At 44.4% G+C, this 21,600-nt stretch overlaps 1 protein-coding gene and 1 long non-coding RNA gene across 2 annotated transcripts; one reads left to right on the top strand and one right to left on the bottom strand.

The window, feature by feature from the left end:
* Positions 1-8,884: 8,884 nt before the first annotated feature.
* Positions 8,885-14,138, bottom strand: PENK (proenkephalin). Its single transcript, XM_069779371.1, has 3 exons — positions 13,898-14,138; positions 12,786-12,927; positions 8,885-9,867 (listed from the first exon to the last, which is right to left on the bottom strand). Exons 2-3 carry the CDS (start codon positions 12,921-12,923, stop codon positions 9,202-9,204), a joined length of 804 nt encoding a protein of 267 aa, XP_069635472.1. The 5' UTR covers positions 12,924-12,927; positions 13,898-14,138; the 3' UTR covers positions 8,885-9,201.
* A 428-nt stretch (positions 14,139-14,566) lies between these two features.
* On the top strand, positions 14,567-20,981 carry LOC138684582 (uncharacterized). Its single transcript, XR_011323829.1, has 3 exons — positions 14,567-14,758; positions 18,533-18,603; positions 20,345-20,981. It is a non-coding gene; the product is annotated as an uncharacterized lncRNA (long non-coding RNA).
* Positions 20,982-21,600: the final 619 nt, after the last annotated feature.

Consider the following 21,600-nt stretch of genomic DNA (forward strand, 5'->3'; position numbering starts at 1 on the left):
CTTTAGATCTTTGCTGAATTTGTGGAAGAATTTTATTTCAGGCATTCGAAAGCAGTTTGATATTGTATCAGTGCTAACAATTAATGTAGCTGTGCAGATCACATGGTAAAGTAATTTGTATTCATATATTTGGAGAAACAAAAAAAATCCAAATATGCTTAATTCCTCAAAAGGTGAACTATTTAGCACTGGTAAGGGTGGGTGAGGAAAAGCAGCTCTCTGCAGGTTACTAGTATTCAGTGATGTTAGTGAACTGATATTATTAAAAGAAAATGTCCAGGTTTTTAAGGACCTGGACAAGAAGTTTATAGCATCTGTCTGTGATACTGAATTTAGTCATGTGACTGACTTTTAACAGTGATCCAATATGGGACACAAGATGGAATGTGGGAATCCCTTATTACACAGGATATGCAACAACCTTAACTCTCCAGCCCTTCTTTAATAATTTTAACTTTCAGAAGAGCAGGGAAAGCTCAAATTGTCTCCTAAGTGTCTGTGTCAAAACATACTTTTGATTCATAGGGTCAAAGGTGTCAGTCTGAAATCTCACCAGATACCTAAGACTTAAGCTAAATGAAATCAAAGTAGTGGTTCTATTAATTAATCAGAAGGAAATTAAATCCTCAGCACAAAATGTATCCCTTGGATCTGTGCATATTATTTCTAACAGCTTTGGCCAAAACTCAGGACTACAACAGAGCACCCAGGACGGAATACACTCTGCAGTGAACCTGTCATTCTACCTCAAGATGAAGTTGATCAGGGATAGGAGGGAAGTGGCTGTACACCCTATAAATGAAGAGGAAAAGGAGTTTCAGCTCACAAAACTTGGATCTTGTATCTTGAAACAAAGCCTGAGTTGCTTTCTTTCCAAGGACTAGTAGGGAGCAGAGAAGACCTCCTTTCATCCTTTTCTTTTCTTCTAATTGGTTCAATATACTTCATTGCACAGTCAGCCAAATTAATTTGATTTCCAGTCCAAGTGTTAAAAATTATGAGTTGCTGTATCAGATGGCTGTTGCAATACTTCTGGGACATGATCCGGGAGATAACCATAAGCTACTGCAGCTATGGGAGGGTTTGTATTTCTCACAGGCATTTAAGAAAGCCTTAATACTGTAAAGAAAATCCTCAGCTGTTGAATTTAAGCCATCCTACAAGGACCCTCCTACAGAGGTGTTGCAGCTCAGATCTCTATAGCTATGCAGGGATCCCTCGGCAGGCCTCTGCATGCCACATCCATCTTCGAAGCTGTTCTTATCTGCATCTAGCCCTGCAAGTGCTTCATGTTCTGCCCATTGGTAATTACAATGTCAGTCAAAGGGCAACACCATCCCATGACTGAGAAGGTGTTTGGAGCATACACCTAGCCAGCACCAGGTTTGTACTCCCTGTGATCTGGCAGTATCCAGATTTGGTATCCGTGGAAGTACAGGCATACCTGGCGTAAGATTTGGAGGGCACCAAAGCTTGTCTGCTGCTTCTCTCCAAGGAAAACACACAGCTGACGGTACCGTTCCTGAGGAAGAAGGCACAAAGCACAGACCTTGGCGTTATTGTGCCTAAAGACACTTAAAGGTTTAAGCTGCAGAACCTCAAATCCCTAGAAATGTGTGTCATTTGGGAAAAGCTGCTGTTGATTGTGCTCTTCACAAGGAAAAAGCCTCTCTTGGAGAGAGGGTTAGGCAAATGAGCAGAGGACAAAGTTATAAAGTTTTTGCTTGTATATAGGCAGGTCAAAAACAAAACTGGCTTTGCTTCCCAGGGTGAAATGTTCATATTCCCCAGAAGAAGCTGGGGAGGAGAACGATGTCTTCTGTAAGTTAGTCAGACACATAAAGCCTTTTCTTATGTAGTCTGACCAGTTCTTTCTGTCAAACGGTATTCCCTGTCTCCCAAATAATTGAGAAGACTGAAATGATTTTTGACTCTGGAACTATATATTCTTCTCTCTCTTTAACCCCTTTCAGCTTGAATGATAAGCAAGTGGACTATTTCACTAGGATAAGTTGTTTACTTGCATGTGGGTATAATGGCACTTGAATGTACTCTTAAATAATTTGCCTTTCTTCTTGTATACCGAAAAAATGAGTTCTTATATTAGTGACAGTAGTGCTAAGGACTACAGAAGTGGGTTGTCTCATCTCTTTGAGACTGACTAAACAGTACACAGGGCCACTGTGCCACTGTAGATCCTAAGAGTGATGGATAAGGGGAAGGAAACATGGTATTCCTGCTCAGGAAGGGTCTTTTTTCTGAGATGAATTTCTGAGATCAGAGACTCTGGGTTGGATTCAAGGACTCTGAACTCCAACAGTAGTGAGACAGTACAGAGCAGAAGGCAAAGCGGATATGCTGATGGAGTGTCTAGGCACTTAGGCAGACAAACTGCTATGTTTTGTAGTAGTTGGAGGTTTCTCAAGGCGTGACTCAATGCATCTAATGAACTTGAGTAATCAAATAGTCTGAAAAACACCAAAGAGAGAATAATGATGACAGCAAGAAGTGCAACCAGGAGACCAGAACAGCTGGAGTGTACTAAGAGTGGCAGTGAACCACAGAAGATCTCAAAGCTGTGCAGGAATTGGAGGGGCAGATGTCTTCAGTAGTGAGGGATATTATTCAGAAAATTATTTCCTCTAAGCATTTCTCTTTACCTACCACTATGACTATTTATTTTGACTCAGATTAAGGTTAGTTAGTGATTTAATTGCTCTTTCCATCAAGATATTGAGAAAACTGAATGATGATGGTATTCACATTTACATGAAGAAGGCAGAGTAGGTGTGTTGGCATGCTGCCATCTCTTTTGGCCAGGCCTCACCGGTGACTTTAGCCTTTGGAGGGCCCACAAGGATTGGTGCTGGGACAGTGAAGGTTGGTATGTTTAAAAGGATTTTGCAGGTGCTACGTGTTGTGAATGGTCATGATGCTGTGAACAGATTCATTTTATGCAGAGAAGGTGAAACTCCTTGAGTCTAAGGGATCTCCGAAGAATTCAGAGGGAGAAGCTATTACTTCTGAACCTCATAATCTAGCCCGAGAACCCTGTTTAAGCAATTTTTGTCTCAGTTACTACAGGGAAACTGAGTATGATGGATAGCTCGGAGTGAAACACCTCCCATATCTCGAGTCTGCTGATCCGCAGCTTGGTAAGCAAAGTTTAAGCATGCATGGGCGCCCATGGAAGTTCTTTGCTTTGACTAGTTTCCACAGCTTCTGTTCAGATGGAAGCTGACAGCTTTTTTCTGGCTGATGGGCAAAGAATGAGTTAATCACTTTCTGAGAATGACTTTGTCACATTAACTGTGTCATTAGCTGTCACAGCATGACAGCTGTGCCATATTAACAAAAAATAAAATAAAAAAGATATTCTTCTACAGAATATTTTTCTAGGAGAAATGTAGTGCAATTGACATTTCAGCCCCATTTCCCACCCTTGTCACTAGTTGTTTGCAGAGATGAAGATGGAAGTGTAGAGAAATGTGAAAGTCCCATTAATACTGCAGGTCATGTTTGAAAAATGCTGGTGTATATGTTCTAAGAAAGGCTTATGCAGTTTATCTGCCTTAACTGCTTTTATGAGAGAAATTCACCTGTTATTTATACTGCTGATGCCATTGTCTTCTGCTCATGAGAGAAAGAAAAAGCATTACCCGCATAAGTGTTTTAGAATATTTTCCAGAGGCATTGTCTAAGAGTTAAGATGCAGATTCTCACAGGACAGTAAGAAAAGTTTTCATAACTCAGTGTCCTGTAATTTTATATAGATTGGAATCGAGATGAGCTCTGATCAGAGGTCTGCACACAGATCTCACTGCACTTGGAGTTCAAGTCAATGCATACATTTAAATTTAGTGGGAAAATACACGGTTGGCAGGATCTTTTGCAGTCACCGTTGGGCCAGAGAAGACTGTGCCGAGAAAGGGAGCAATGGCAGAAAGGCAAGAGGCAAAGGTCATGTGTGGCCCTGTATATCTACAGACATGAATAGCTATGGAAAGGTTTGGCACTCATAATCTGTCTACAAGGACATGCCAGCCTTGTCCTTGAGGAAGCAGTGCAGTGCTTTTAACAAATCATTTAGCAGAGTGATGCGCTTTTGTGATGACTGTTTAACCTTGAGAGATTTCATTCCATGGTTTCAGCAAGGATTACAGTAAATGCTCAATTTAGGTAAAGTCACAATCTAATTAAACAAATTCAGTCTAAATCCCTGCTGGGCCAGTAAAGATTTGTCTGTCAAATATCTCTAAGCATTTTCATTTTCTATAGCAACAGTTAATTGGATATGCAACTGTCAGTTTAAATGCTTTCAATGAGGCTGATGGGATTAGTAATTGAATGCTCGGATTAATGATTTACAGCTGGCTTTGCTACCCTGTTCATTGTGTACAGCTATGTTCATGATAGCTCCCTACCCTTATCAGGTGGGTGGAATAGTGGTTTATAATGGCAATATAGTTATGGTATTATGAAATACAGTTATGATACAGATTTGATGTAATCAGTGCATTCCTGTTGATACGTATAACTGTTTTTAACACTGTGGGCAACAAAGGATTATGACCAAAATATTAAAAGCAGAAAATCTAAAAATAGCCACCTAGCCTCCACAGTTAGGACTTGGAGCTGGGGGTCTTAGTCATTCTCCAATTAAATGTATACAACTGTCTTTTATGGTTTGAGTCAGAAAGCAAACCTCAGTGTTGTGGGTAGTGAAATTATAGCCAAGGCTGTGAGTGGAGGCTGACAAAGTGATTTCTATGAGAGGTGGTAGGACTGCAGAGGAAGTGGAAGAGATGAAGTCTGTGCACTGCCAAAGTGGCTGCTGCTGGAGAAAGAGACCAGACTGCAAAGCTTTGTCAGGTAGAGGGATCTCTTTGGCGATGCTTGAATCACCCATCTTGGTGGGAACTGAAGAGAAGCATGAAAGTTTTAAGAGTCTGATAGGGAAGTGGTTAAACTGTTCTCTGTGTGACTCTTTTGATCCCACTTCAGTGCTTTGAAATATGGTATGCTCCCTGGGATTGTCCCAGAACGTCACTGTAAATAAAATGGGTTTCAAGGCCAGCTAACATATACCAGGAATTTCTTCATTCTCCAAGCAACCTGGGGTCAGGGAACTTAACTGTTCATTTGCCTTTTAAGTTGCAAATTCTGGGATGCTCTGGTTGGCATAAGAAGGAATCTTGCTGTTTGTATCTGGCTGAGCTCAGTAGTGCTTGAGGAAGAAGGCTGTAAAGAAAATTTTCCGTGGCACTGAGATGTATAGATAAACTGTAGAGTTGTGCCATGAATTTGTCATTTTGCCTTATATATAGGCCTCTAACCCCACCCTTAATGACAGAGAGGCCCTTATACACCATACACTGAAAACTTTGGTTCTTGTTAATTAAGTTCCCTTCAGAATTAAAATGAGCCAGTGCATATTTAGAGTCTATGCTGAACACAGTTTAATAATACTTATTTAAATATATTAAACTAGAATATGTTTCTGTTCTTATAAAGATTCTATCTTGGGAAACATTATCTGAAACAGCTAACATTGATGTTACAATTACTTGTATTTATGATATGGTTATAAACAATTATAAAGTAAATTATTATAATGATTTAGACATAATTACAAAATAATTATTGTAATAATAATTTTGTAGTTATTTATATTTATTGTATATCATACTGCATATTCATTTACCAGAAGAAAAACCCCAGGATATTCAAAGTTATGCTCTGCATATTTCAGATCATAGAATATGCCAAGTTCATCTGAGATGTGGGAATGGCTCTATGACATTTCCTCATTATCCCAAGATTTAAGCTTAGGTTTTCCAGCAGAACTCCAGCTGCATGCAGTTTGGTATTCAGAAATCATTGTATTCATCAGCTTCTCTCTCCCTCATGATCTGTTCCTGCATGTGAACTCCATTTGGTTCAGGAAATCCCCCCCACCACCTTTTTTTTCTTCCTTCTTCTAATTAGTTCCTATTAAAAAGCCCATCTTATCCTTGCCTAACCTCAACTAGACTATCTTTTTCTTCCTTTTGTTCCTAATGCAGAGACATTAATCTTTTTGACTGGTCTAGACCCTTCCAGCATTCATTGTTCATATTCAGTTTTTGTTGTACTTACTCAGTATTCAGACCAATGATACTATATTTGATCATATTCTGGAATATTGAGTGCTGTGTAAAAATGCCAAGCCAATAATAAAAACCAGGGAAAGGAAATGTAGAATTTGGTTTTTGGTCTCAGGATGACATTTCTTCCTTCAGAATACTCTTGCAATTAATTTTCTTTCCAGACATCAGGCTTTCCTCCTTTCTGCTTTTATCTAGATAATACAGCTGTTTCAATAATCTTCCGATGAAGTGACAGTTCTAGGAATGTATTGTAAGAGGGAAATTAGGGGACCTTTTCAGAACTCGGACCAAGAGTGAGATGCCCTTTTTCGTCTCCCAGCCCAGTAGACCCTATCTTCAACCTTAGTGTTGATTTGTGATTTAGTAAAGCGGACTTCAGGAAACCTTGCTTAATTCACTGGCAAATTTTGAGCAGATTTAATCTGAAATGTTAATTACTGAGAATGTTAGAACACTTTAGTGTTAGAGAGCCCCTGAGTGATGGCATAACTGAAAGTCATAAGATAAGAAATTCCACGTCAACAGAAGAAATTGGATCTTATTCTAATTTCACATCTTTTAAATTGTAATTATTAAAGCAAGCAAGTGTCTGACTGGAGATGTTTTCAGTTATAATGGAAGGAATGAGGACTACTCAGCTTTGCTATTTCATTCAGAGAATCAAAGTTGCATCCCCCTTCCATGTACATTGTCACCTTCCTGTTCAACCTTGGCCCTCACTCCTGTTTTGGGTTGCATGCATATATCCCAGTTAGATGTTTGTATCAAGTACTGTTTTTTTACTATACAAACTGATATAAATAGGAAGGTTTAGTAGATCTAAACACTTCATTCTTCAAGATAAATACTAGGCGTCTAGAGCTTTGGGAGTTTTATTCCTCATTAAATCACCGATTTTCTGTTAATTGTGAAGGATGGGTGACAACTGGTAAAAGTTTTGCATCATCAGGTACAACAATGATTGTTTTAGGAGGTTGGCGAGGGCCTTTCTTTGACTAGATTAGAAGTAATTAAGTTTTAGGGAAAGGAAGTGAATAAATGTCTAAGTGAAAGAGTAAGGATGCAACTGCATTGTCATTTTAGTTCTTTCTGGAGTGTATGTTTGAAGCAAATCTGTTGCTGACGTCTGCATCCCACGCGTGGATTTGTGCTGCAGAGCAAGCTCAGTGTGTGCAGCCCAAGGTGCTTGTGGATGAAACCACTCGGGCGATGTGTTCCAGGAGCCCGACTGATGTCCTCCAGCCACTGGTGGGCAGGTGCTCTGGGGGAAAGAACAGGGAGAAGACTTTTCTTGTGGCTAGTGCCATCCTGAAGACCTCTCCAGAAAGGTGATAGGGAACACAACTGAATCCTGAAAAGGCCATGGACCTTCTACAGGCATTTGTATTTTCTGCCTTTTAAAATTTGGTATCATCAATTCTGTACAGCAGGAAGAGGAAAATAGGTGTCCTGCTTTTTACTGGAGGAGAAGGAACGCCTTGTGTTTTCTCAATTCTTCAGCAGGATTTTGGCCGCTTCAGACCACCTATATCATCCTCTAAGGGCCAAGCCAAAAATCATCACAACTAATTGTATGTGATGAGGCTTTTAAGTGCATGTTTAAACACAGCTTAATATTTAAAAGTCCTGAGTACCTAGAAGATCCCAATGACTTGAAGTTAAAGAAAAGTCAGACCCTTAATTTGCCCTTTGTGTCAATAGGTAGTGTTGTGCAACACTGAAATAGATATTGAATGCAGAGCCACAGAAGGTTTTAGACACCTAGCTCCCATAAACTATTTCAGCACTTATCAGCTGCTAACAGCCTAAACAGATTTTGACTGTAGAAACTTCAAATTGTTGTTAGTGCTGGTGGTCAAAGCAATTTTTATCATGTTACTTTAAGTGGGAAGTAACCACTTAACTAGTAGCAGTAGGTGGGGGAAAAGGGCTCACAGACTAGGAATCTAGGGGCACAGTCAGAATTACGGAAGGAATCACACACTGGGGTGGGAGCTGGCCTTTGATGTAAGTGCCACCTATGTAAATGCCAAAGGATCTACAGTGTCAGTGTTGTGTTTTCTGTTTGTTCTCAGATTTACTTATACTGCCTTTGTTTGAAACAGAAAAGACTGACCAGCAGTTTCCCATATGCCAGTAGTGCCAAAGTGATTTATACCAGCTGAGGAATCAAACACAAAGCTCTTCCATGGAAAATCGTTTGTCAGGTTCTCTGTAAAATTAGGATTTTGAAGTTTTTTTTTATGTGGTTTTGGTTCATGTTTGTTTTGCACAAACTGACTTACCACTTTTTGAGTTAGTGTTTATAACTTTAAGGTCAACTGTACAATCCTATATTGGATGGATATAAAAGGTGGAAGGAATCAAATGTGGCATTGTGTTGTGCACTGGAGATGTTTTTAGTGCTTTAAGTCAAACACACTTAGGATTTTTTATTTTAATGTAAATTGGCTGAACACTATGAATTATAAATTTAGGTGTTAAACATTTATTCTGTTAACTGGTTAAAATGAGAGCTGTTAGAGCAAATACAGTTATATTCACTTTAGAGCATATTTATTATTCTAGTATGCTAAGAAACTGTGACAACTAAAGAAAAAAAATGGTTCAGCTGTTGTGTGTGCAGTACAAATTCTGTAATTACAGAAAAGAGGTTGGCATTGCTCTGACTGCTTAAAAAAAATTGAGATGTTGTTTGATTAAATGACTGAGAGAAAACAAATAACATTTCAGAATTTATGCAGTTAGGATGAAGAATTTATTGTATATACAGTTAAGCAACTCTACTGTAGATGTACTTCCTCTTTGAAGAAAATGAATACAGTAATCAAAATAGTTCTAGCATGGAAACTACAATACAGACTGAAACTTGACTAAAACAGAAATTAGTCATTTGACTTGAAAGAACACAGAACCTGAAACAACAAATCGCAGGTAGCATCATTAACCAAGGACAGTAAAAAACTGTACAGTACAAGCAACACGTTACAATAAGTTATGACCAATAAGGCAGTCTTTCTCATTTAGGACAAAAGGGATAAAGGGAAAGGTGTTAAAATCTCATAAATCCACCATATCTCTTTTCCATCTCTGGGACCTCTTTGGAATAAGTTTCCCCATCTTCTTCTGAAGGGAGAATGGAGTCGGCAAAGCGCTTAAGAAACCCACCGTATCGTTTCTGGTAATCCAGCCACCATTCTGGTCTGCCCACTCGTCTCATGAAACCACCGTATCTCTTTTGCAGCTCTTTGGCTTCACCTTCCAATTCGGGGCTGCGCTTTATGCTTCTCATGAAGCCTCCATATCTTTTGCTGACGTCCCCGTCATTTTCATTTATCTCTCGGTAATGCCCTGCTTCAGGGTTATCCCCTGTTCCTAGGAGCTCCTTCAGCAGATCAGAGGAATTAGCAAGGGCATCGTCATCTGAGTCTTTCTTCATAAACCCTCCATACCTCTTAGCCAGGATTTCTCCTCCATTAGCTTCATCCTCCGGTTCTACCTGGTAGAGCTCGTCCATTTTCTTCATGAACCCCCCGTATCTTTTCATGAAGCCTCCATACTTCTTCGCAAGCAAATGGTTCTCATCCAGCTCCTTCTTCTCTCCTGGAGAAATGTTGCCATCCTCAGAAAGATCCAGCTTTGCCAGTTGCAGGAGCTCCTTGCAGGTCTCCCAGGCTTTGGCAGAAGGCAGCTTTCCTTCACATTCTAGTGTACATGCCTGAAAAATGGACGTGGTTTACTGAGAACGATTCGATAGTAACAAGCACCTCACTGCCTAGCCTTACTCGTTTTTAAAAGACCATGAGTGAGCTTCCCTGTGAATGGCTTGGAAGGACTGCTCTTGGTGAGCAGCTGATTTGGTACCTGGCTGTTCTCAAGTTCTTCGTATTCCTCTCTGAGGGACATAGTAGTCTCCACTCTAAGAGACAGAATAGTGGACAAGTTGGGTCGTGGGTCCTGTGTGTCAAGGCTGCCCCTATGTTTCTGTTTCAAAGGAAGCCACACGTACAGTTCCTGCACCTCCCTTATGCCCGGGTGTGTTCTCATGAAAATTTTTGTATTTACTAATGGTAAGCTAAAAACTGATTGTGGTTTGCTTCATAATGAAAGTGTAGAAGAGGATTCAGTCTTCTTAATTAAAAGTAGCATTCAGAAATTTTAGGAAATAAATTAACTTAAAGCAAACGTCATTGATGTTGCAAAGAAACCAGCTGTGCTGTACTGCTCAGTATCTTCAACACACTGCACAGCTCTAAGCTGTATTTCTGTCTATTATCATTAGTTTCTCTTCATGGAACAGATCTTTCAAACATGTACCAACACAAATGTAGAAACACAGGCGTTTTTAGGCAGGATCAAGCGTCTGACTTTGCTAGTTTGACATACAAAGTAGCGACCATCAGAAAGAGGGAAAAAATCCTAAGCTGTGTTGCTTCTGACTGTAGTGAAAAATTTTCAGGCTAAGACATAAAAAGGTTTTCAGTACCTGTATGCATATCTCATAACCTGTCATGTAAAGATAATAACATACATATTAGCCATTACTATCTCTGTTGTGTCAGGGGAATTTACTTCTTGAGAAGCCACACTCTTCAGTTGGAAAAAAAGTAAATCCAGTGGTTTTTTTTCTTGCCCATGGATTTTATACAGTGATAAATAAACAAGAAATCATCAATATTTTTAATAAGAGAAACACTTATTCTGCCTATAGATGTTGTTTTCTAAGGATCTTGATATGCTTTAAAAGTGTGAAATTAAACCCCAGCATAGTTTTCTCTAATAGCTAACTGACCAGCTCTCTACCTCTGGCCTTACCTGACTGTTGCGTCCCATTTTAGCCTGAGAAATTTATGTAGGTTTTTTGATATGATTGAAAGAAAATTAAAGGGATTTATGTATTTTGCAAGAATAATTTATTTATTTTAACTGGGACTACATGCTTGTTGTTATATAATTGTGCTGTAAAGAGAACGTGTTCTCAGCTTCAGTCTGACTTTGAAATTTCTCTAAATCAAAGCAAGGTCTTTCCCTTCCCTTTCTCTTCTCAATCAGTTTAAATAACCCCCTACAGCCAAATTAAGATATGCTATCTCACAGGTGTGAATGACCAGGTACAACGTGATAACTCTTGTACTTTACAGATACAATGTGATAAAATCAGTTATGATGTTACTAGATGCTAGTATCTACAAACATTTGTTTCTAAAAGCTGTTTGTTTGTGTATAAGGAATACAGGCATTGCTTCTTTTCCCATTTCAACTAGTAAGCGTTGTTATGGAATGGGACTTTGGTTCTTTCTTGAATAATTGCTGAAGGTGTACAAGAGAGAATATGAATATAGACACCCACAGCATATGCTCCGAAAAGCATGTGCCCCTCCCTCCGAAAAAGCGAACTACTCCTTTTTTTCCCCAGTTGACACTGAAGTTTGATTGAAAGCTAATGTAAGCAAAAGTACAGGGAACTGTTTTACCAACCACCCTAAGAATATTGCCCTTATGAACCTGTTGTGGCCAAGAGTGAGTCCTTACTTTTGGATTAGGCAGAAGTACTCAGTGATTCATAATTCTGTGTAAGAACAGGGTCCAGTCCTTCCTTTTGTGTGCTCCCAAATAACCGATGACCTCTTAGGAGCAAAACTTTTCAGATCATTTAGATGTGCTGCTGGGAGCACGATGCCTCAATACGCATCTATTTGAGGTCAGGAATGGCAGTTGCCACCGGGAAAGGACTCGGCACTCTGAGTTCCCACCTTCTTCAGGGAGGGCTGAGGGACCACAGACTTTCACTGACCCCGATCCTTAAAATTCAAGTTGAGCTGCCTCTGTGACTATACTTTTAAATAATTTCAATATCATTAACATTACAGATTAAGACACCCTACCCCCCCCCCCCCCCCCGCATTCTGGAGTTTTCTTGGCATAATTTGTCTTAGGAGACAATGTCAGAGGGGTCTTTCACAGGCACGTTCCCAACGCTGTGCAGCACCGCGCAAAGAGGAAGAGCAGCGGGAGGTATTGCCACTCAAACCAGGCTTGAACCCCGCTTTCTGTGAGATTTCAGGCAGATCCGCCGCTTTGCAGCTCGACAGCCATCCTGCCTGGAGGGAGCCCACCCATCCTGCCTGGAGCCCGCTGCCGGGGGTCGGGACCCCTCCTCCCGTCCCGCCCGGCTTCCCTCCAGCCCTGCCGGGGCTGAAGCGCCCGGCGGCCACCTCTCCTGTCCCTGCGGCGCTGCCCTCTCCGGCCGCATTTCCCTTCCCTCTGACGTTTTCACTCGGCTTTTTCCTTGCTCCCGCCGGGGCTGCCCGGCACGGGGTGTCCGTCCCGTTCCGTCCCGTCTTCCCCGAAAGCCGCGGCTCGCTGACGGGCGGCGGGAGGGACGGGCGGGCTGGGGGGGCTCCTGGGGGCGCGCTGCCTTTGTGTCGGCGCCGCTCCGCCCCCCGCTCCCCCCCCAAACGGGTCTTCCAAGCGACGCCGGCCGCTTCCCCCACTACTCATCTTTGTAACTTTGCCCCTTTGCTTCCCTCCCAAAGCTACCGCGGGGCGGGGGCCCGGCCCGGCCCTGCCCGGCCGAGGGGGTCTCCGCGGGGCTGAAGCGGCGGGGCGGCCCCCCCCGGCCCCGCTCCCGCTTACCAGGGGGTGGATGCCGGCGCGGGGTCCCAGGCGGTAGGCGCAGGCGGTGCAGTCGCGGCCGCAGTCCGCCCGCGCCCTCGGGAGCAGGCAGGTGCTGAGGGCCAGCAGCGAGCAGCCGAGTCTCAGGAGCATCGCCATGGGGCTGCAAGAAGGAGAGGTCAGCCGGCAGCCGCCTCCCCCCGACCCCCGGCACTGCCTCCCCCAGCTTCGGGGCGGGAGAAGGCGGCACGAACTCTTCGGCCGCGGCGGTGTAAAGCCAAGTCCTAGGTGGCACGCAACTCCGGTAACTCACGGGCTTTTTTGGAGCCGGGGCGGTCGCGCTGGCGAGGTAAGCAAGCAGGCGCTTGGCAGGTACAAGGTCAACGGACCTGCGCCCGGAGAGGAGCGGGCCCGACGGATGAGGCGCCCAGAAGTTCCCGTCCGGTGAAAGTGTTCGTCCCCAAACCCTTCCCGCCGCCCTTCCCGCCAAGCCCGCGCCTCGGGGAGAGACCCGCCGGGACGGCAGCCCCTCTCCCGGGACGGCAGCCCCCCTCCTCCCGGGACGGCAGCTCCTCTCCCGGGACGGCAGGCGCCCTCCTCCCGGGACGGCAGCCCCTCTCCCGGGACGGCAGCTCCTCTCCCGGGACGGCAGCCCCCCTCCTCCCGGGACGGCAGCTCCTCTCCCGGGACGGCAGCCCCCCTCCTCCCGGGACGGCAGCCCCTCTCCCGGGACGGCAGCCCCCCTCCTCCCGGGACGGCAGCCCCCCTCCTCCCGGGACGGCAGCCCCTCTCCCGGGACGGCAGCTCCTCTCCCGGGACGGCAGCCCCCCTCCTCCCGGGACGGCAGCTCCTCTCCCGGGACGGCAGCTCCTCTCCCGGGACGGCAGGCGCCCTCCTCCCGGGACGGCAGCTCCTCTCCCGGGACGGCAGGCGCCCTCCTCCCGGGACGGCAGCCCCTCTCCCGGGACGGCAGCTCCTCTCCCGGGACGGCAGCCCCCCTCCTCCCGGGACGGCTTTCCCACCGGCGCCCCCGAGCAGCCGCCCCGACGACGGGCACCAGCCCCGGCAGAGCCGCCGCCGGCCCTCCCCCGGCCCTCCCCGTCCCCCCAGCGCCGGCCGAGCAGTTCACTCACACACAGGCTCCCCGCGGGGCTCCCGGGAGTTGCTCGGGAGCGAGCTGCGCCTTTGCCGGAGCCTCGGCGTCGGAGCCGCTGTTATTTACGGCAGGGCCGAGCAGCCTCTGGAGAAACCCCGCTGGAGGGGGAGCGGGGGGAGGACCTCGGCGGCCGCTGACAGCTTCAGCGCGGGCGGCTTCGGGGGGCGCCGAGCCGAGCGCCCGCTGCCGAGCGGAGCGGAGCGGGTGCGGGCGGCGGCGGCGGCGGCACTTTATAATTAGCGAACGCGGGGAGAGGGCGGCCTCCCCCAATCGCCGTCGGGCTCCCGCTGACGCAGCACCTACGACATGCCCCCCCCCCGGCGCCGCTGCCCCTCCGTCAGTGACTCCGACGGAGCTGGGGACGGGAGCGGGGGGGTTGTGGCTGTGGTCTCTGTGTGTGTGTGTGTGCCCCTGCCGTCGGGGGGAGCGGGAGACCGGCACCGGGAAAGTTACCGGGGGGAGTTTGCACCGGGGGCGGGCGGGGATGAGACATCGGCGTGAGTCACGCCGGGTGGGGGGAGGCACCCCGGGGGTCCTCGGCGGCAGCCCCGCTCCCCGGGCCGGCGGGCACCGTTTCCCCGTGGAGCGTTGCACAGCGCCGGGGAGCAGGGTTGCGTTTGGGGGTTTTCGGGTTTTTGGTTCGGTTGGTTGTTTTTTGTTCGTTGGTTGTTTTGGTCTTTCTTTTCTCTCTGCCGCCCTGCCAACACCCCAAGTGGCGGGCGCCTTCTGCCTCCCTCCCTGGGCCTCAGGTGTGGACCGCTGTGTTTGGGGGAAGCAGGTTTCACTAGAGCGATCGAGAAGACAAGGTCTGTGGTTTGAAAATATTGGAATTTCACAGGTATGGCTAGATTTGCCTTATTTTCACAATTTTGGTGATCAGGAAAAACACAGATAGGAAGGAACCAGATAGAGGCAACACCCTAAGCACCTCTGCAAGGCTCTCAACGCCAGCAGCTGGGGCAGCTCACTGCTCTGCTCTGTTTGACAGCCTGCAGAACTGGCGTAGGGCGATGACGCTGATGCCTGGCACCTCTTGTTTGTAGAGGGCTCTGCCTCAGCCGTGCCAAGCTGCGTTTCTTTGACTGTCAGAAGCCACCTTCTATTTCCAGCCCCAAATTATTTCTAGTGGTTTATATTTATTTGATCTTCTTTCAGCATTGTCCTTGAGTTTAAAGAGCTGTTTTCCCCTTCCTGGTGTGTTTCTGGGGTGGGATTGTTCTCCCTAGTCCTCATTCTGCTGAAGTGAACAAGCTGTGCCCTTCAGCTTTCTGTCTTGAGATGGGCCCTTTTCATGTAAATGTTCTGCTCTGCATTTGCTGTACTTGGAGTTCATCATTTCTGGGCATGAGTGATGGGAAGAGTACACAGTATGTTGGTTGAAATTTCATTAGGGCATTAATGCATAATTATCTCCCCTGGAGGAGGAAGACACCTCAATTTATACCTCCTCAGATCTCATTTGCCTTTCCTAATGCTGCAGTACATCGATGTCACGCACCCGTCTGGTAACTGACATACGGCTAGGTCTTTATCCTTCAGAACTAATACAAAATCCAGTACTGTTATTGTATGGAAATTGCACTTTCTGCCACCTGCTAGTCTTTACATCAGCTATCTGACTCAGATTGAGGACACAAATGAATGTTTGGATTTTCAGAAACAAATCCATGCAAGCCAAAGACATAGCTCTTGCGTCTAACCAGTGTATGTGAGAAGAGAATCAGGTTCTCTGTTTGTGCAGTAATATCAGCCAACTTTGTAAGTGAACCCTCAAGAGAAGAGGTAGACATTTTAAAAATCTTCCCAGTGGGTATATTTATGCTAGCATGTGAGGGATCTGCATTTGGAGCAATGAGCAAATTGCTATGCCGCTGAATCAACAGGGATGCTATACAGTTTGTTCCTAAGATGGTTAGGGAAGCACTGACTAACTCCAGAGGCGACACATTCGGTGCTGCTTCTGCTGTAAAGATGCTCTCTACAAGCAGAGCTTTTTGTGATGGACATCATCAGATTAGTCCTCTGGGTCAGTTACTGACCCTCAGCTCTGCCATCATTTATTGGCTTGCACTCCAATAGTCAGCATGGCGTGATGGGACAGACAGCCCAGTAGCCTCCTGATTATTCCTCCTGCAGCGTACGTCCCCGGGCTGACTGACTCCCGCTTTCATCGCTCTGCACATGAGCGTCCATGCTCAGCCTGCCCACTCGGCTACTCAGTCTGCCATGTCCTTCATTACTCTGTTTAATGTGATTTATTGTGTTTAATCTGGTCATGATGAAAACCCATCCAGTGTCAGAATCTCCCTGTGTACAGAGGTGTAGTAATCCCCGTAGATAAGATACAGACTATAACAGGAAAAGATGAAGGATGAGGTAAGAGTAAAGCATATAAAAGGACCAAATAAAAGGCATGTAAATTCTGTCTAGAAAAGGAATAACGGGGAGGGTTATTTTACAGTGGCTAAGTCTTATGGCTGCTGGTGGGGACCAGGGAAGAGGAAAAGATGGAAAGAGATCGGGTGTGAAATGCATAGGTGCAAGGACAGCCTAAGAGAGAGGAGAGGTACCTGTGCACAGCCAGCACTGGGCAGAAGAAGTCCAGCCGTGGCTGTTGGAAGTGCTACAGATATTCAGCACTCTTTGGTTCATCTGCTTTTCCGTATGCTCTGTCATTTGAGTCTTTGGCCTTGTCCTGGTCCTCACCCTGCATCCTTACAGAAGTTGTATGTGTGTCCCCAGGGCCCGGCAGAGTGGGGAGTGGGAAGAAGGTCCCAGCCGGACTCTCGTTTTACCCTTTTCTCCCTAGGTGTAGCAGTGCCTGCTACACAGAGTCCTCTCCTTCCTCCTGAAAGACGCTAATATTCACAGAGAATGAGTAGTAATACAAGGAAGGAGTAATTAAGAAAATATTTCTTGAAGAGCTCACTTTTCCCAGTGTCAGCAGATGAAAGCTCTGTAATTTCCAGTCTGAGTTCAATTTTGTATGGGGAAAGTATTCTTTGCAGAGAGAGGATGAAAACAGGCGATAATTTGGAAAATTTTGACAAAATGCTACACAGCAAAAACTACATAAGGGAAATTACTCACTGTAGGAGTGGAGGATAATATTTCCTCAGCAACTGAGGACCAAAAAACAAAGAAATAGGGAGGCATAAAAAGAAAGAGAACACTTTTCACAGCAGTAAAGAGGGTAACTTGTTGCTCCCTACTAACTTTACCATAAAAAAGTCCTGGTGTTGATAAAAGCTTTGGCACTTACATAATCCAGAATTACTACAGACACCAACTGCTTTTTATCTGTCATCAAAATACAACAGCCAAAAGAAACCTGTTTGTGTGACAGTAGTGCCTGCAGCCCCAAGGGCCCTGTTGTCCTACAGCTTGCCCAGACTCCCAGACTTAAGCTAGAATAAGGTGAAGCCAAGATAAAATCATTTTCATTTTACTGATTGAGAACACAATTTGAATGACTTTACAAAGTTTTGCCAAAAGTGGGCAGCCGAGTTAGAAACGGAATCTGTCTCTCTTGGCTTTCACATCAGTATTTTTACTGCAGGACCAGCTTTCCTTTCCAAACTCTACTCATAGTGCTAATCAAGCTGCTACAAAATCATTAAATGAAGATGGATTTACGGAAATATGAAATAAACGTGCTGTTAGCACTCTAAGCAACCCTTCTCACAACACAGAGCCTTTTTGATAGAATTGAAATGAGGAACAGAGAATGTAAACCAGCATGTTGATTATTTTCTTCAGCTCAGTGCAAAAGGTCACAGCGTTTCTAAAGACCAAGCCGTCAGGTTCCATTTAGCTCAGTCAAATGGGCTTCATTTTTAATGGGAACATATATAACTGATATCAGAGCTGAGAAAGGCATTGCAGGTCAACTCTCCTACAGCAAACTTATCATCAAAGTAATTTAGAGACATGAGTTATTAATCTATAGATACAAGTTATGCATTGCTATTTTTTAAATATCTTTATTAAATTATGTCTGATGTAAGCAGAGAGGAACTGTAATACAGAGAGACGCTCAATGTACGGTTGGTATGGCATTGCCCAAAATGTACCTTTACAGGACAGAGATGTTCCAGTGCTTCCCATATCTCTGTATATCCCTTAATATACATCTAGGTGTATCATTTAAGACATGAAGAAATAAGAACAGTATCAGTGATGCAGACATTTCTGCTCACAGCTGCTGAAGACAATCTTGTATGAAGAACTGGAATGCTAAACTTTTCATCTCAGACAAAGCTGCGTCTTCTTAGTAATAATTTTGCCCTTGAACAAATTACACCTTTTTTAGAAGGCAAAACCATGCGCTGATGTAGTGGTGACAAGGAGATGTTTTCACTGAAAGAGCAATGACAGCTACTGTCCCTGTCTCACGGCTGATGTTGTGCAGCTTTCTAAGGCGGGAGGAGGTTTCACACTACTTTCTCCGAGTGTGACATGCATTCAGTATAAGCATACAACAAATGCCATTTTTGGTGCATTTGTTTACCTGCGATCGTATCAGACAAGATAAGATCGAAGCAGAGAAGTTTATACCGTTCTGTGGAGATACATGGAGATACGCTTTATTACATGCTTCTCTTTCTCACAGGCACATGAGTATGTGCACTCAAAGACTTCTGAGATCAGGCCTGAACTGCAGTAAGTAGAATGTGCTGCAGGGTAGGTAGAACAAACTGTACAAAATCTGTATTCGTTATAAAAGCATTATGCTGCTCATTTCCACAGAGGCCATGGGAGGGGTATTTCCAATAAAATAAGAAGAAAACAGGGTGCTTGGTAGCAAAATACATTGTGATGGAATCCAGGCACAGTGATTATTATTTAAGACAATAACTACTCCACATGAGTGGAGTGATTTATCCTCATTTTTTTAATTAAGAAAACTCAACCATGAATTACAAAGGAAGTATTAGGTTCCATCTATGAAAAGGATTGCAGTGTCTAATGCATATGTGGAAGGATTAGCTGAAAATTGTAAATGAGAGATTTTGATCACTTCAGTCATATTAAGAAAAACAAACAAGCAGAGTCTAAATAATGTATCTGAAGTGCAAGCTTCAACTATTTTCCCACTATTCACATTCGTACAGCAGAATTTTGGAGATTTTCCCCAGTTCCAGCCTCACATTTTCATTGCTAGTATTTTATTGCCCAGTTGGGGAGTGCTGTGTTCACACTTTAGCACAACATTCAAAACGAGTTGTTTTTGCAGACTGCAGCTGGAAGGAGAGCCTGATGCATTACATGTAGACAGGGTAAAGGCTGGCTGGATGCCCTGCTGCACTCCTTGAGGGGCTCAGCTTGGTGCTACAGGGCAGGCAGAGGTGACTTGAAACTGTCATAGTTTGGGCAGTTCAGAAATGGAATTTAAAATGGTGTCAGTGGTTGCTGTGATTTCCAGCAGCCCAACAGGGAGTGTTTTACGGCTGAGCACTGAGGTCTCTTCTTCCCGCTCCCACCATGGCCTGAGCAGGACCTCTCCTGCACCGTCTCCGGGCCATGAAGGGAATGGCGAAGGGCCGTGTGTGCTCTCCTTCTTCTGCTCTTACACTGGAGGGATTCCCCAGAGGTGATCCGGATAGCAATGAGGGTCATACTTCATTTTGTTATGCCTCTTCTGGAAATTCCCTCATCCACACTGGGAATCTGTCTGCCTTACCGCCTGCTGTGGCTGTAGCCCACAGCCCATGTGCAAGCAGGATGGAGCCTCTTGTGCTCTTACAACATACCTTGGTCTAATGGTGGGCTAAATTCCTCAGCTGCAAAGGCAACTTTATGTTCATTCATGGTAGAATTCACTCTAGATTAGCAACAGCCACAGTTGTAATCCTTGTGGAATTGCAAATATTAAACACATGACGTTCACACAAAAAAAGGACTGGGAAAGGTGCATAAAGCACAGGGTTCTCACAAGCACTGTGTGAGAGGTCCACCATTTTTCTTTCAATGTAAACGATTTTCAGTTGCTTTACATGACTTGGGACTTCAGTTATGTTCCAGAAAGTGTTTTCCATAGGAAGGAATTCCATAGGAATCTGGAAGTTTAATTAATCAAGTCACCTAGCTAGGACAGAGAAGAAGATGCCGACATAAGAAAACACCCTAAGAGCTTTTGAAAATTAAATAAGAAACATTATCATCACATTCCTTCATTTTACACATATTTGGCCTGTTCCACTGGCTATTGTTTGTACTTCTTTGCTCTTTGTATTTCTATTAAAAAACCTGGAAACTGAATTCTGACCTTTCCCTTCTCAGTTTACCGGTCTACATTCCTTTTCTTTAAAGCTGCTTGCTTTATACTTGAAAGTCATTTCATTTCTCCTACTGCATAATTGAACACTCCGGAAACTAAAAAGCAACCTCAGCCAGCTGAGCCCTTATTGCTTTTCCTGTACAGAACTGGTGAAAACATTTCAGGAAAGTTGAAGCTGTGAATTTGACTGGGGCCCAGGTTTAACCTGAAGACTGAATTTATGCAGAAGCTGAGAAGGTTCTGAATGATTTTGCAAGCAGAAGAGTTACCACGTTGAGCGAAAATGTAGGTACAGTGGCAGTGCATAGTAAAGGAAAACGACAGATGTGGTAAAATGTTTTGATTATTTTGGGACGACATATATGTATTGGAGGAGACTGCCTTGTGGTTGACTCCTTTCCCACCTTCCAGAGATACATCTTGCATTTTGGTTGTTATATGGCCTTGCTGTCATGATACGTAGCTTTTCCTTTGTCAGTTTGAAAGCTTATAAAACCAGGGTGCCAACCACTGCTAAGGAGGAGGTATAATACAAGGTTTGTTTTTAATATGAAAGTGGTCAGAATGACATTGTCATACAGCTAACCAGCGCTGTCATGTCTTTTGTAGTTCTGCCAAAAGCTTTCTGTGTCACCTCAAAGTAGTGAATTCACCACTTCCCTCTAATGTAATGTAAATGCTATCAGTTATGACCTGATAATACCTGGCTTGGCAGCATTTTGCTAGACAAAGCAATTGATGCTCTTTCATAGCCTTTGACTGAGTTCATTCAACGTATCAGGTATAGTATTTATATCTCTAGGACAGGACTAAAATATCAGATATTTTAGACTTTTAACTTAGTGATTTGGACTACCTTTGGAGTGTCCCTTGTCTACACTGGTACCCTAGGATTTAATCAGCTGATGTGTTCAGACACATCTAAGGTAAACAGACTGGTGTGTGCTAAGATTTCAGAAAAAAAAGACATAGAATATAAAATAATGCAAATCTCACAATACTAAAATAGTAATATATTTTAGGCAGAAATAAGTTGTACTTCAACTTACTCAAGTGCAGCAGCACTTTGAGTATAGAGAATGAGTACTGAGCAAATAATTCACAGAGAAGAAAAATTGAGTCTAGGATGGGGTAGAATGGAGAAAGTCACAGTTGTGAAGTTTTTAAGAGATTAGGCTAGTTTATGTCATAAAATGTTCCTCAAGCTGATTATCTTCCTCTGACTTTTCTGCTGTTGCCTGGTGTGTATTCGCTGCTTCTCTGCAGGAAGCAGTGCTGGTCAGTGGCTGAGGCAGACTCTCCACCTGCTTCCAAGACCATCCTAATAACTGCCTTGTCACCTCACCCAGATCTTCAGGATGAGATGGAGTTTTATCATGGGACACGATGACTAGAGATAA

The sequence above is a fragment of the Haliaeetus albicilla genome, chromosome 3 (genome assembly GCF_947461875.1).
Source record: "Haliaeetus albicilla chromosome 3, bHalAlb1.1, whole genome shotgun sequence".
In the NCBI taxonomy this organism is placed as follows: Eukaryota; Metazoa; Chordata; class Aves; order Accipitriformes; family Accipitridae; genus Haliaeetus; species Haliaeetus albicilla.

What these genes read in the sequence shown, in the direction of transcription:
- PENK (XM_069779371.1), bottom strand. Translation starts at nt 12,923, where the DNA reads ATGGCGATGCTCCTGAGACTCGGCTGCTCGCTGCTGGCCCTCAGCACC. An exon ending in GCGCCGGCATCCACCCCCTG is followed by an intron (nt 9,868 to 12,785) that starts GTAAGCGGGAGC and finishes TCCATTTTTCAG; the next exon opens with GCATGTACACTAGAATGTGA.